Here is a 17495-nt window from a genome sequence, read left to right as displayed (position 1 = left end):
TTATCCTCTCTGGGTAAAAATTAGCCTTTATATATGGCACTTATTATATTTTAAAGATTATATTGATAACTGGATCTTGTCACATTGGTTATTTGCTGTAATATTCTGCATTTTGTTAAAAAGTAACGTGAAAGGGAACTGATATAGAAACTGAACACTTGAATCACTTATAACTTGAGAAATTGAAACTCTTTCTAATTTTTGATAGGCTGTTTAGAAATAAGGTTGTTTCCTTTAGATATTATAAACCACACAAGTCTCGATACATTACAATTTCTGTTGTAGCTTTATAAACTAAGTCTGAAAATGAAGTTTTCTCGCCTAGATAATATAAAAAAAAGCTATATTTACTACTATTTTGAGTTCTAGCTTTATAAACTAAGCCTAATAGTAAAGTTTTCTCTTCTAGATAAAATAACAAAAACCTAGATTTACTACAATTTTGAGTTCTAGCTTTATAAACTACGTCTGAAAATGAAGTTTTCTCGCCTAGATAATATAAAAAAGCTATATTTACTACTATTTTGAGTTCTAGCTTTATAAATTAAGCCTAAAAGTAAAGTTTTCTCTCCCAGATAAAATAACAAAAACCTAGATTACTATAATTTTGAGTCGTGGCTTATAAACTAAGTCTAAAAGTAAAGTTTTCTCTCCTAGATAATGTAACAAAAATTTAGATATACTACAAATTTGAGTTGTATATTTATAAGCTAAGTCTAAAAGTGAAAGTTTCTATGCTAGATAATGTAACAAAAACCTAGATTTACTATAATTCTAAACTATAGATTTATTATAAACTAAATCTAAAAATAAACTTTTCTCTCCTAGATAGTATAACAAAACCCTAGATATACCCATAGCGGGTAGTGCCATCAGTGCACCTCTCACGGTGCACTGTAAGCATTACTTAAGGTCCTTTGCAGCGTCCCTTCGGTCCCTGGCTGCAACCCCTTTCATTGCTACTCCTGTACCTCTGTTCATATTCTCTTTCTTCCATCGTACTTTCCTTAACCGTCTCGTGACAGTTGTTTCATAGTGAAACTGCAAAATGTTTTCCTCCTGTTACACCTTTCAAACCTTTTACTGTCAGTTTCCCCTTTCATTCGTAGTGCCACTGCAAGAGTTTTTCCTCCTGGTATATACACCTTTAAAGACCATTTTACTCTCAATTTCCACTTCGACGCTGAATGACCTTATCATAGGTCGTAGTACTTGGCCTTTGGCCTGAATTTTATACTCCAGTTCCAATTCCTGGCCTTTGGCCTGAATTTTAAACTCCAATTCCAATTCCAATTCCTGGCCTTTGGCCTAAATTGTATTCTCCAACTCCAATTCCAATTCCTGGCCTTTGGCCTAAATTTTATACTTCAATTCCAACTCCAATTCATGGCCTTTGGCCTAAATTTTATACTCCAGTTCCAATTCCAGTTCCTGGCCTTTGGCCTAAATTTTATGCACCAATTCCAATTCCAATTCCTGGCCTTTGGCCTAAATTGTATAACCCAACTCTAATTTCAATTCCCGGCCCTTGGCCTAAATTATATATTCCAGTTCCAATGCCTTATCAATAGACGAGCAACGTGAAAGGGAGATTATGTTTTCCAACAGGTGAGAAAGTATCAATTCATGGCCGAATTATCGCGAGGAAGATACAGCTCTGTCATCAAAGTCGTTCGCTCGGATGACAAGAGACACTTCGCCGCCAAACTCATCGAAAACAAGGACAGGGAACAGGCTGTGAAGCTCGAACACGAGGCTCTGAGATCCCTGCGCCACGACAGGATAGCTCAGCTCTACGAATCCTACAGGTAGGTGACATGTTTCATGTCCTAGTGTGGCTAAGGGCCTTGAAGTTTGAGAGAGGGAGAATCAGGTTGGTATACTTTAAGGGGAATACACTCCGGGTTTCACTGACAGTTATGTCATTGAGCATAAATTTTTTTCTTTATGAATCATATGTTTTCATCACTTGTAGTTTTTCATTTGCATATGTATATATATATATATATATATATATATATATATATATATATATATATATATATATATATATATATATATATATATGCATATATATAGATCGATAGATAGATAGATATAAGTTTATATATGTATGTGTATATATATATATATATATATATATATATATATATATATATATATATTTTACATAGTTACATGTACAGTATATATATATATATATATATATATATATATATATATATATATATATTATATTTTTTTTTTTTTTTTTTCAAGTTCCAAGTACCTGGTTATAACAACTAATCACAGAACAGTGATCCCTTAAAAAGCTTGTTAATCACGTGAAACATCAAACTAAGTTGTCAAAACAAGTGTGAGGTATGAACAATTAAACAAGAAATATACTAGAGTAAAAGGGCATCACTCCATCAAACAATTTTAACTGTTTCCCTGGTCTTAATTCACTTCAGCAAAACTAAAGGAACAAAACATGTTTATCACTTTGGCTTATGCACACTATTAATCCTATTCACTGGCAGTCAATAGATGAAACACTGTTTTTAAAAATTTTAAATACAAAAATTTATTTTTAAATTCAAAATTTATAATTAGAATTCATAATTTGAAAAAGTTTACCATTGGAAACAATACAAAACTTAATTAATTCTTGAATTAAATTATTAAACAAAAGTAAATCACAAAAACTATAATTTATCAAGAAATTAAATTAATCAAGCAAAACTTAAACTAATAAGAATTAATCAAGATTTGGAAAGAAAATCTTAGTAAATGAAAATTAAATCAACTATGCAATGCTAAATTATTAAGAAATACTTAAATTGTTAAGTAAATAAATGTTAAATCACAACTATATAGAATGTGAAAAATTAAGAGATTGCAAACTCAAGAACACACATAAATACACAAAATATTTACCAAAACCAATTCCACTAAGACAAAAATCCCTTAATATACCTTATTATACCATGGTAATAATAAGAAAAATTCACTTTACCCTACACAAGCTTGTGAAAAGTTTTGCAAAATCACCCAAAATGCAGCTGCTTGAGATTCACAAAACACACTTCTGATAGGCGCTGTTACACAAATATATACACTTTTCCTACATTGAGATCTCAAAAGCTAAGTTTAATATCAATGACCACACAAATATTTTATGTTAATAATTTCTCTCTTTTGAAGAGAGAGAGAGAGAGAGAGAGAGAGAGAGAGAGAGAGAGAGAGAGAACCACACAAAAGGTCTCTGAAATCAGAATGAGCAGACTAGGATTCCAGCTACAAGTAAAACAATCAGACGACGTCATTATTAAGGCATTGTGGGGACGAGATACAAGAGAAAGTTCTAGAAAAGGAAGATGACGTCACTTCCAGAGTAAAATGTTTTGAACTGCAGTCTTACAAAACTTGATGTAATCGATCGAGACATGTGCTTTTACCCTCAAAAAGGCATACATGACTCAAACAGAAAATCATATGGGATGTGATCAGAACAGTATGTGGTCAAAGCAATGTTATCTTGAACATGATACAATTGCCATGTGCTTTGGTGCAATAACTTGTTCGTATTCCTCAAAAAGGTACACATCTTTACCGGAAAATTGTATGGGACAAAGCTTTTAACGAACTCTTAACACGACTCGACTGTTATCCCGCCTGTCAACTCTTAACTCAAAACAAAGTGCTTGCATATCTTTCGTGATGACAACTGAATCAAAACGCAACGTCTGGTCTAACTCGAATCTCTCTCTTTTCTACTACATTATTATTAAAAATGTATTATTAATTCTAAATTACACTGTTAAGTTATCTGAATCACTAACGCTTTTGAAATCTGACATTACAGTATATACGATATTTCAACAATTATTGTTATTGCGCAGAATACACGAAAACTAGAACAGTAAATATAGCAAAATCATAGAATGATATACATATTAAAAGGCAACATCATGAAATTATATATATATATATACATACATATATATATATATATATATATATATATATATACAAACATATATATATATATATATATATATATATATATATATATATGTGTGTGTGTGTGTGTGTGTGTGTGTAAATGTTGTGTATGAGGGCAATCAACAGTCTCTTTCCCATATGCTTTTATTCTGCCGAAGAACACAACCCTGAGAATAGATATTTAAATAAATTAACAATTCATACGAATATCTGTAAAACCTCATTTCGTATTTTATACACAATTACTCAGTAAGCCGGATGAGTTGACAAAGCACTTGTTGCATTACATTTTCTTCGGCTCACCTCCACCTGTTTACAGATCATCCAGACTGTTTTCGTAAATGTTTGTAGATCACAGCTCCTGCTATTTAGGAAATTATTTTCGTAAATGTTTGTAGATCACAGCTCCTGCTGTTTAGGAGATTATTTTCGTAAATGTTTGTAGATCACAGCTCCTGCTATTTAGGAAATTATTTTCGTAAATGTTTGTAGATCACAGCTCCTGCTGTTTAGGAGATTATTTTCGTAAATGTTTGTAGATCACAGCTCCTGCTATTTAGGAAATTATTTTCGTAAATGTTTTAGATATTCTATTTTCGTAAATGTTTGTAACACAGCTCCTGCTATTTAGAATATATTTTCGTAAAAATAGCTCTCAGCTATTTAACATTGTCAGTAAAATGAATCTTCACAAAATATTTCATTCCACCCAAGAAACCTCTGTATAAAAGCCGTATCATTAAAGAAATTATACAGTTAACTACCATAATTAAATGGCTGTTCAGTAAGCTGGATAGTTGACAAAGCGACTTTTTTTGCATTACATTTTCTTCTTGACTGCTCTCCACACCACACACACACACACACACACATACATATATATATATTTATATATATATATATATATATATATATATATATATATATATATATATATATATATATATATATATATATATATATATATATATATATATATATATATATATATATGTGTGTGTGTGTGTGTGTGTGTGTGTGTGTGTGTGTGATCGTATGAGCAGTCAAGATCAGAATGACTAAGAGGTGCTGCATTTTTAGGTTAAATTGCATATAGTTAACAGCTATTTATATAAAGCCATTTGTTTAGTTAACTGTATAATTTCTTTAAGGAACAGTACCTGGCTTTTTATGCTGTTGGAATGGAAATGTTTTGTGAAGATTCATTTTACTGACAATTTCCTAAATAGCTGAAATGTACAAACATTTACGAAAAATAATTTCCTAAATAGCAGGAGCTGTGATCTACAAACATTTGCGTAAAAATTTCCTAAACATATATATATATTAAGAAGTGGATAATGAACTATTTACTTATGATATATATATATATATATATATATATATATATATATATATATATACATATATATATATATATATATATATATATATATATATATATATATATATATATATATATATATATATATATATTATATATATATATATATATATATATATATATATATATATATATATATATATATATATATATATATATATATATATATATATATATATATATATATATATATATATATATATATATATATATATATATATATATATATATATATATATATATATATATATATATATATATATATATATATATATATATATATACATATATATATATATATATATATATATATATATATATATATATATATATATATATATATATATATATATATATATATATATATATATATATCGGACATAAAGACTTGCTAAAAAGGGTCAATTTATTCCCGACGTTTCGTAATGGCTCCATTACATTTTCGAGGGCTGTATAAAATAAATAACATAATTTACAAAAAGGGTATAAATTTAAATTTAAAAATTAAGCACAATTGTTACAAATAAAAAAATTAAAAATAGAAGGGACAATTAAAAAGGACAACGTAAAAAAACAAAACAAAATCTCTCTAAAAAATATACAATATAAAATATATATATATATATATATATATATATATATATAAAAAGTAAGAAGATATGGACCAACCTATTCAGTGGCAATGTTAAAACTAAACAGAAAACGAAAGACTAAGAGAGGTACTGTACAGTGTGCCGGCAGAGGTTTGGCTGTTTAACAAGGGGACGAGTCGTTTAATCATTAATGATTCCAAAATGGCCAATTTTATGTAAATATTTTAAGGAAAACTGCTTCCCATCTGAACTGGTCTTTAAGATACTTCGAACGCTTCTAGACAAGTACTTCTCCCTCAAACCTACAATTTACAGTGTTCCTCAATTGAATTTTTATGCTAAATTTCCATTTTTATTTGATAATACTTTTAGAAAACACTTTTCGCAACAGATCCAAAGTAAGTTTGGAGCCATTAAGGTCCACCTGATACCTGTTAATCCTCTCACCATCGGGTCTTTATTTAAGTACAAAGATCGTTTATGCCCTTTATATGTCCTCCGGATGTGTGTATAGCTATACGTGTCCTAAATGTAATTTAGGAACTTATATTGATCCACCAGGAGGCTTCTACGCATAGACTCATCGTGAGTAAGCTATAGGACAGGCAGTAAAATTACAAACCCAGAATTTTCGAATATCAGAAATCACTCTAGAATATGTAAAACTTCAATTGAAAATAAGGATTTTTCTGTTTTAGGGCGAGCCTCTAGCAGCCATGAATTGGCCATTTTGGAATCATTAATGATTAAACGACTCGTCCCCTTGTTAAACAGCCAAACCTCTGCCGGCACACTGTACCTCTCTTAGTCTTTCGTTTTCTGTTTAGTTTTAACATTGCCACTGAATAGGTTGGTCCATATCTTCTTACTTTATATATATATATATATATATATATATATATATATATATATATATATATATATATATATATATATATATATATATATATATATATATATATATATATATATATATATATATATATATATATATATATATATATATATTTTTTTTTTTTTTTATATATTTTTAGAGAGATTTTGTTTTGTTTTTTTACGTTGTCCTTTTAATTGTCCCTTCTATTTTTAATTTTTTTATTTGTAACCAATTGTGCTTAATTTTTAAATTTAAATTTATACCTTTTTGTAAATTATGTTATTTATTTTATACAGGCCTCGAAAATGTAATGGAGCCATTACGAAACGTCGGGAATAAATTGACCCTTTTTAGCAAGTCTTTATGTCCGTCTCCCCATTGATGTATAACTGCTGTTTGATATATATATATATATATATATATATATATATATATATATATATATATATATATATATATATATATATATATATATATATATATATATAGATAGATAGATATATCGTAAGTAAATAGTTCATTATCCACTTCATAACTGAATTTTAAGGCATTTTATATTTTATTATATTCCTGGCAATTATTTTCTCACAGCACTGTTCAAATCTCTTATTTTTGCCTAATATTCAATAACTACATCAATATTCCATTCCCATTCCAGTATCGGTAGCGTGACGATGTTCATAATGGAACCTTTAACCGGAATAGACATCCTGACCTACCTATCGTCTAAGCACGAGTATTCTGAACAAAATGTAGCCACCGTTGTCTTACAGGTAAGTTACAAGGTGTTTCTCTCAGGTAATGAGCTCAGGTGTGATTAGGCTAAACAGGTATCCAGGTGACATACAGGTGCTAGGATACAGTTAGGGAACTTATATGCGATAATACGACGTCGTTAATGTTAAAGTGGTCCGATAGCTGGAGTGGCGTACATATATATGTATATTATATGTTTATATTATATCGATATAAACGTATATGTGTATATATATACATATATTTATATATATATATATATTATGTATGTATATATACATATACTGTATATATATATATATATATATATATATATATATATATATATATATATATATATATATATATATATATATATATATATATATATATATATATATATATATATATATATATGTGTTGTGTGTGTGTGTGTGTGTGTGTGTGTGTATACTGTATTATATATAAGATAGATATATATATATATATATATATATATATATATATATATATATATATATATATATATATATATGTATGTATGTATGCATGTATGTATGTATGTATGCATGTTTTCTAAATTTCTTGCTTACTACCTTAATATAACTTCATTCAGAATCCACGTTAACTAGCTCGCTTCGACGCTGATTGAATCATTAACCTTGTTAACGAGTTGCTCTCCTCATAACTCATTAACCGCATTGAGGGCCGGGAGGGTTCTGGGGGAGTGGTTAATGTGGCGGTAGGTTGATTAATCTGTGACTGTGATTGCATTCTTCAAGTCAGTATTGGAAAGTAACGAGGGTAAACTTTAGAGAAAATTAAGTAAAAGACGACGTGCCCTGTGCCTTAATGAAATGGTAAAAGAAGATAATAATAATAATAATAATAATAATAATAATAATAATAATAATAATAATAATAATAATAACAAATCTTCCTCTTTCACCATTTTATTAATATACAGAATAATAATAATAATAATAATAATAATAATAATAATAATAATAATAACGTATATGTATATGTATATAAAAGATGATAATATATTTATATATGTATATATATATACATATGATATCTCTCTCTCTCTCTCTCTCTCTCTCTCTCTCTCTCTCTCTCTCTCTCTCTCTCAAACCATCTCCCTCTTCCAGGTTCTCAACGCGTTATCGTACCTCCACTGGCGTGGCTATGGCTTCCTAGACCTACAGCCTGACAACGTCGTCATGACGACTTGCAGACGTACTGACGTCAAGCTAGTCGACATGGGCAGCGCCATGCTCGTTTCCAAGTTGGGGTCGTCCGTTCCCGTCAACGGCCTCCTTGACTACATTGGTAAGTGACTGGTTCGTCGTTGTTGGTTTAAAGATGTTAGTATTTTTAGGTCTAAGGATGTTACTTGTTGACCGGTATAGGTCTAGGGATGTATGTTACTGCTTATAGATATAGGGATGTTACTGCTTAATAATCTAGGGATTTTACTGTTTAAAGGTCTAGGGACGTTGCTGCTTCTAGGTCTAGGGATGTTACTGTTTATAGGTCTAGGGATGTTGCTGCTTCTAGGTCTAGGGATGTTACTGTTTATAGGTCTAGGGATGTTACTGTTTATAGGTCTAGGGATGTTGCTGCTTCTAGGTTTAGGGATGTTACTGTTTATAGGTCTGGGGATGTTGCTGCTTCTAGGTTTAGGGATATTATTGCTTATGGGTCTAGGAATGTTACTACTTATAGGTCTTGGGATGTTACTCGTTATAGGTCTAAGGACTTTAATCGTTGTAGGTTTAAAGATGTTAGCTGTTGTAGGCCTAGTGATGGTGCTTGTTAGTCAGTATAAGTCTAAGGAAGTTGCTTATTATTGGTCTAGGGATATTTCTTGTTATATTTCTGAGGATGTTACTCATTATAGTTCTAAGGATTTTATTTGTAAAAAGGCTAACGATGCTAATCGTTATAGGTCTGAGGATACTACTGTTACATATAATTCTAAGGATGTTACTCTTTATAGATCTAAAAAATTTAATTGTTAGAGATCTAAGGATTATTCTTTATATGTCTAAGGATGTTACCTTTTATAGGTCTGATGTTGTTACTTGTCAGTCAGTATAGGTCTAGGGATGTTACTCTTTATAGGTCTAAGGTTGTTACCCTTTACAGGTCTATATGTTACCTTTTATGAGTCTAGATGTTACCTTTTATAGGTCTAAGGATGTTGCTTGTTAATCAGTATAGTTTTCTAGGGATGTTATTGTTGTAAGTCTAAAGTTGTTACTTGTTAGACAGTGTAGATCCTGATAGGTTTAAGGATGTTACTTTTTGTAGGTCTAGTAATAGTTACAGGCCTAAGGATGTTACACGTTGTATGCCTAAAGAAGTTAATCGCTATTGGTGTAATAATCGTTACAGTCCTAAGGATATTACTCCCTAAGGGTCTCATGATGTTACATAGAAACCCTAATAATGTATATCTTTATCTTTGTTCCACAGCCCCCGAAGTGTTATCAGACCAGAAGGCATATCCAACGAGTGACATCTGGTCTCTGGGCGTCCTGACCTACGCCCTATTGGCCGGTTCCAGCGCCTTCAAGGGCGCCGACGATGATGACACCCGCCAGAACATCCAGTACTGCCGCTACAGGTTCGAGCACCTGAGCAGCAGCACGACCCAGGAGGCCATCAGATTCCTCATGCTCATATTCAAGAGAGACCCCAAGTAAGAGAGAGAGAGAGAGAGAGAGAGAGAGAGAGAGAGAGAGAGAGAGAGAGAGAGAGAGAGAGAGCTTTTCAGTGGATATAGACACATTTGCCGTGTGTGTCCTGAATGGTTTGAGAAGAAAGCCACTGTATCAAACCAAGTTTAAGTGAATAAATATATATAACAGGTAAAAGATGCTCCAAAAAAACTCGTTTTCTGTACAGCCGTTACAGCGTATATAGTGGGGCAGATAAAAGTAATTTTTTAGAAGAATCGTGCAAATGATGATACAAGCATCAAATTTGGCACATTGTTCTCTAAGAGATACTAATCAAATCTACCCGATTGGCCAACTGAAAATCCAAAATGGCGGCCATTTCTCAAGATGGCCGCTAAAATAACCACCCAAAGCTTATGTTTTGCTTAGAAATATTTGTAGTTGTCCGAATTGCATGATCTAAGTGTGGATTCCTATGTTTTTAAGCCTGCTGATGTATATTTTCTAGTTTATAACATGGTTAAGGCACTGTATTAAAGGAGTGATTATCGGGCACTACTAAGGCACACTGGTGACATCACTGCTGTGAAACTCAGCATGGGATTCAGTGTCAGCTAAGTAGGAAATTTATGTTGTCATCATACTGCAACAACCTACTAGTATCCCAAATGCTGCCTAATCAACCCTAAATCAGTTTAGGCAGCCACACCTGAATGGACAGGACGTGCCAGTACGGGAGAGCCTAGCCAAAGATAACAGGGTTTTAGTTATCTGGGTGGTGTACAGATCGCACGGGACTTATGACACTGGATGAACTATCGGACCAGGTGTATGGCACAGTGCAAGAACCTAGTTGTATCCCATGCAGGAAAGCACCTATTGTATATTACAGGACATAAGAGGCCTATTATACTATTACATGTACAGGGTGGTAAAAGGATAAACCCTTGACCCTGAACGTCATCGTAATCATGGATGCGAATTCTACTGGATGATCATGGAAAACAGACTCGACCAAGTGTTGCCTATGTCAGGAGGTTAAGAAAGAAGATCTAAAATCTCCCCAGGCCAATCCTGCCAGAAGAGGGGATGATGGATATACGAACCTGGCAAAGAATATTCCTCTGTTTCACTCACTCAATGCGCTACCAGTCAAGCTAGACCCTGCAAGACTTGACAAGTTCTGGGATAGAGGAAACGTTGAAAAAAAATAAGACACAATATCATGAGAGTTGCAGGCTTCTGTTCAACAACACAGAGTTACACCAAGCTGAAAAAAGAGCAAGTCATGTAGGTACTAGTGATGAGGGCAGTAGAAGTAAGATTCCACGAAAGCTCCAAGAAACTAAAACAAAAGAATGTTTCTTCGACGAAACTGAAGGAGGGGAGCTTAGAGAAACAAAGACAATGCAAGTGAATAGGAGAATAAATGAATGTGCCAAAACACTCAGGGACACAAAACTTCTCGCCAAACTAAGTGCAGGGGATGTCGTAGTCCAAGAAGTGAAATATCACCCTGGCTGTTTGGTGGCATTGTATAACCGAGAATGGGCATACCTAAAGGTGCGGGAGCAAGAAAAAGCACAGGAACACTGGAAGGATGCATATCCAATTGCTTTCTCTGAACTAGTCACCTACATCTGCGAGATGAAAAATGCCAGTGAGAGGCCACCGATTTTCAAGCTTGCTGATTTGACCAAGCTTTACAAGCAAAGGCTGGAACAGCTTGGTGTTGACTCGCACAATGTTCATCCTACTCGACTCAAGGATCAGCTGCTTTTTCACATTCTACAGCTGCAAGCTAATCGCCAAGGACGAGAAGTTCTGTTGGCTGTTGAAACTGATGTAGGTTCAATCCTATCAGAAGCATCACGTTATGGTGAAGCGATCCATCTAGCAAAAGCTGCTGGGATAATAAGATAAGACATGCTCCGTCAGAAGTCGAATTTCAGCAGCTATTTTTATGACAAAGACTTAGAACAGGCTGTGCCACCATCACTGCTTCAGTTTGTATGCATGATCGAACATGGTGCAGACATTAAATCCCAACTCCATCATGGAGCGTCGAAATCAGACTTTGCTATATCACAACTTCTACGCTAGGGATGTAACGACTGACAGGAGCAAGTCTATAATCATCAAGGCTAATGACACAGATTTGCTAGTCATAGCAATATCTGTACTGCCATCCTTCCAGAAACTAGGTCTTCAGGAAATGTGGATTGCCTTTGGCCAAGGAGCCCATATGCGATGGATTCCAGTCCATGAGGTAGTTTCTGCAATTGGGCTTGAGAAAGCTAGAGGGATCTCCTACTTTCACGCATTCACTGGATGTGACATTGTGTCTGCCTTCCGTGGGAAAGCGAAGAAATCTGCATGGCAGAACTTGGAATGTATTTGATGATATTACTGAAACATTCATCAATCTCAGCCAGCATCCAACATTGATTCGTGATCTTGACATGCAGAGGCTGGAAAGATTCGTTGTCCTCATGTACGACAGATCAAGCGCAGCCACTGGTGTGGACGAAGCAAGACTAGATCTGGTTGCCCGCAAGCAGAGGCTGTACAACTCAATTCCACCAACACAGGCAGCCCTCAGAGAACATGCAAAGCGTGCAGCCTACCAGGCTGGGATCATCTGGGGCCAGGCAACCCACTGTAATCCACACATGAACAGTCCAGCTGAATGGGGGTGGACACAGAAAGGAGAAGCATGGCAGATACATTGGACAACACTACCACCGATTGCAGCAAGCTGTCAAGAATTGACAAAGTGCTCCTGTAAGAAGGTTTGCAAAGGAAGATGCAAGTGCTCTCAGGCAGAGCTTCCCTGCACGTCACTCTGCAGCTGCATATGCGAGCAGATCAAGAAACAGCAGCACGGTATGCATAACATTGAAAATGTACTAGCCAGGACAAAACTTATGTAAAGAAAGACAAACATCTTGGTGGTCATCTTGAGAAATATGTCTCAGAGTGCTTTTTAAACAGGAAAATATAGTTCAGCAGGCTTCAAAACATAGGAATCCACACTTGGATCATGCAAATCAGACAACTACAAATATTTCTAAGCAAAAAATCTACTTCGGGTGGTTATTTTGGCGGCCATCTTGAAAGTGGCCGCCATCTTGGATTTTCAATTGGCCAATCGGGCAGATTTGATTAGTATACCTTGGAGGACACTTGTGCCAAATTTGATGCTTGTATCATCATTTGCACGATTTTTCTGTTATCTGCCCCACTAATCAAGGCCACCGAAAATAGATCTATCTTTCGGTGATCTTGGTATAATGCCGTATGAGCCGAGACCCATGAAACTTTAACCACGACCCGGTGGTGGCCTATCCTATATCGTTGCCAGAAGCACGATTATGGCTAACTTTAACCTTAAATAAAATAAAAACTACTGAGGCTAGAGGGCTGCAATTTGGTATATTTGATGATTGGAGAGTGGATCAACATACCAATTTGCAGCCATCTAGCCTCAGTTTTTAAGATTTGAGGGCGGACAGAAAAAGTGCGGAGAGAAAAAAGTGCGGACGGACAGACAAAGCCGGCACAATAGTTGTCTTTTACAGAGAACCAAAAGGAGTTTTATATATTTATTCACTTAAACTTGGTTTTATACAGTGGATTTTTCCCCGAACACTGAAGTAACCTTTTAAGAGATTCCTTCGAAGGAATTATGTTGTTGCCCAAGAGGTATCCTATGAATGAAGCTTTGGTTAATAAATCTGCGTAAATTAGTTATCCCAGAAGCCTTTGAAAGGCTTAGCAAAAACTTTATCCACTGACATGATGCGATTTATCCAGTGGGTTATATTTTTTATATGATTGCAATTCGTGGAAATATTTGATTACAAGACTTTGTCAATTAAAAATTGATTAGTCTCTCATCAACTATAATCTTTAATCTTTAGTTAGAATCTGTTTTTATGAGGGCAAGTGCACTTATATATTATATATATATATATATATATATATATATATATATATATATATATATATATATATATATATATATATATATATATATATATATATATATATATATATATATATATATATATTATTTGTACATACTATATTGAAAATGAAACTTTTCAATTTAATAATTTTTATTTTATGTACCACTAAGAAAAAATGTTGGAATATATGATATTTTTATTCACTACAGAGTTCCATTTGTGGTAGCTCTATACCTATTATGTAAATATATATAATACACACACACACACACACACACATATATATATATATATATATATATATATATATATATATATATATATATATATATATATATATATATATATATATATATATATATATATTACCTATTCATCTATCTCTACCTTAATAGTGAATAAACTCATAAATTTCTGTCTAAATAATTTGTATAATTTTTATTATGAACAGAAATTTTTTTTTATAATTATGGTATTTGACCTCAATAATATATTTCTTTAAATATTCCTGATTTAATGTTTGATTTAGAAATTACATAAAAAGTTACAATGATATTTTCATAAGATTATTTTGTTCTTTTTTTCTAATTCCACTTCCGTGTATCTTAATCAGCAAACGGCCAACGGTAGACGATTGTCGGGAACACAGATGGTTACTTGAGACCGACCACATGGTGAAGAAAAGGGAGAGAGCGACCTTCTTTGGCATCAAACTACGGGTTAGTGAATGGGAATCTGTTTCAGATATACTCTCTCTCTCTCTCTCTCTCTCTCTCTCTCTCTCTCTCTCTCTCTCTCTCTCTCTCTCCAGTCAGGAATTAAATCCATTACGTAACTGAAGAAAAATGTTCTGTCGTTCCTCTCACCTGTCACCGCAGCTTCTCTCTCTCTCTCTCTCTCTCTGTGCAAATCAGGAATCTGCTTCAGTTCTTAACAATGGAAAGATTTTATTTGTTATCCATGTAGAATTTTACTGTGAATACTTTAAAAAATATAAAACATTAATTACTAGGAATATACCATTACCATCATATTTGAATTGTTCACTTCATCTTGCTTTTTCAGTAATTTTTTATGAAAAATATTTGCGAAAATTAACATTATTCAACCTTTATTTCATTATTTTAGAAGGAATTTTTAGTATATATAGTTACTATCAATTTCCATAAAAAAGAAGATATTGTATTTTTGAACTTTTAAATACCTGGTCGTTTTCTTGGTGTTCACTACGTCGCAAAAACGACCTAAAATCTCAGTTAAAAAGCTGACACCTTGCATTTCTTATTATCCCTATTTTCAGCAGTTAAAGCAACGACACCGTACAGTTCTCATTGTCCTGATTTTCAGCATTAAAACAACACCTTACATTTCTTATTGTCCCTATTTTCAGCAGTTAAAGTAATGGCACCTTAGTCTTTCCTGTTGTCCTTATTTTCAGCAGTTGAAGCAACGACAAATTACATTTCCAATTCTCCCTATTTTCAGCAGTTAAAGCAACGACAAATTACGTTTCCAGTTCCCCCTATCTTCAGCAGTTAAAGCAACGACACCTTACCCTTCGCTTTTTCCCTCTGTTTCAGGAATACGACGAATCCTACCACAAGGCCCGGGCGGCATCAGCCACAAAATCCAAAATCTTGCGTCATTTCAACGAGATGACCCTCCCTGAGGAATATTCCTACGACCCAGACATGTTCTGTGTCCTGTAGGCCTACAGATGGTTTTTGATGGACGGTAAAATGGGCCTTAAAGTGTAGATGCATAGACTTCAGAGTCCCGTGATGACCAGTGCAGTAACTGACTCAGAAGATGGAAGGAAAAAATCTATAGGAGAAATTTAGTGTTTATTCTCGTATTGAGGAAGCTTCTTGATAATAGCTAATTGATTCTGAGGCAGGAAACAGCTGTTTATGATCTGTTTACGTACTGCTTACTTAGCTTCTAGATAATATCTAATTGATATTGAGGCAGAAAACAGCTATTTTTTTATCTGTTTACTTACTGTGATCGCACGTAACATAAATAGCCTCTTGTGGAAGGAAAAATATTCCCTGAAATTTATCTCCTCATAGAGAAAAGTGAAGTATGACTGCAACATTGTCGTTAATGGAGTTACAGTGCTATGGGGATTAAAGTTAAGCTGTTTCCTGGTGGGAAAAAGTGATGCTGTTCTTATCCTTCACAAGTGATGAAGCTGGAATCAAGCTGGAAGCTAAATACTTCAGAAGTGATTAATCTTGACTCTAATATCCTTCGCAAGTGAATAAGCTGGAATCTAATATCCTTTACAGGTGAAAAGCTGAAATCAAGCTGGAAAACTAATATCCTTCGCCAGGGATTAAGCTGGAAGTTTCCGAGTCACTGATGCCAAAGCTTATTTTCTTTTGATTTCCAGAGATTTGATGTATAATATTACTTAACGATTATTTATTTTTTTCTTTATTCAATATTTATCTCTTGCTTCGTTTTGGCTTTAGCCAAAGGAAAAAAAAAACTTTATTGATTTTTTTTCTCTCTTAGGACCATGAATGCCGAAAAACTGATGCTGTGAATGTGCTTTTCTTAAAAAAAAAGATCGTTCCGTTGGCCGTTTCTCTCTCTCTCTCTCTCTCCCTCTCCGCCGCATTTCGAACTGTTATTTCTTCTTTAGGGTAACTATTTTGGTCGTAGTTACTTACTCTTGACTGTGTAATGAAGGAACTTTGTCATTTTGTGTTGATGATATTATTTTTTAGGTGTAGTTTTTTCCCGTCTGTAAAAAAAAATAATTCTAAGGAATTTGTTCCTGTTTAGGTAACGGTATATGCATTACGTATATATATATATATATATATATATATATATATATATATATATATATATATATATATATATATATATATATGTATGTATGTATAAAGCTTAAATCCATACCATCAGCACATTCAGTTTCTACAAAAAGTAGATAATATAATTTTAAACTGTAGGTCAGTTTTGCAGTGAAGAATAATTATCATGAATGTGCAATATAGTTTTTGAAACGTAATAAAAAAACTGTAGCTGATGATGTCGGTCGTTTTTTCTTTCGAAATCTTGGGTGTTCTTAGGCAGTTTTTTTTTTTTTCGTTTTCGTGCTTCCTAGATGAAATATAGTCACTCAATATAGTCACTCTGACTCTCGCAAAACCGTTTTTTTTAAATCCTCCAGTGAACCGCTGATCAAGTTCACGTTTTTGATGTGCGGTCAAAATTGGTCGTGAAAACGTTCAACGTTGATCT

The 17495-nt window shown here is 33.2% G+C and overlaps 1 protein-coding gene across 1 annotated transcript in view; it reads left to right on the top strand.

Annotated features, from left to right (window-relative positions):
• Positions 1-16776, top strand: part of LOC136832337 (muscle M-line assembly protein unc-89-like) — a 502631-nt gene extending 485855 nt beyond the window's left edge. The window contains 6 exon segments of the mRNA XM_067093248.1: positions 1609-1808; positions 7500-7614; positions 8731-8911; positions 10061-10286; positions 14851-14956; positions 15818-16776. Of these exon segments, the coding sequence (XP_066949349.1) occupies positions 1609-1808; positions 7500-7614; positions 8731-8911; positions 10061-10286; positions 14851-14956; positions 15818-15946 (957 nt within the window). The 3' untranslated portion in view covers positions 15947-16776.
• Positions 16777-17495: the final 719 nt, after the last annotated feature.

The sequence above is a fragment of the Macrobrachium rosenbergii genome, chromosome 49, assembly GCF_040412425.1.
Source record: "Macrobrachium rosenbergii isolate ZJJX-2024 chromosome 49, ASM4041242v1, whole genome shotgun sequence".
Classification (NCBI taxonomy): domain Eukaryota; kingdom Metazoa; phylum Arthropoda; class Malacostraca; order Decapoda; family Palaemonidae; genus Macrobrachium; species Macrobrachium rosenbergii.
This window is presented reverse-complemented; position numbering and strand designations above follow the sequence as displayed.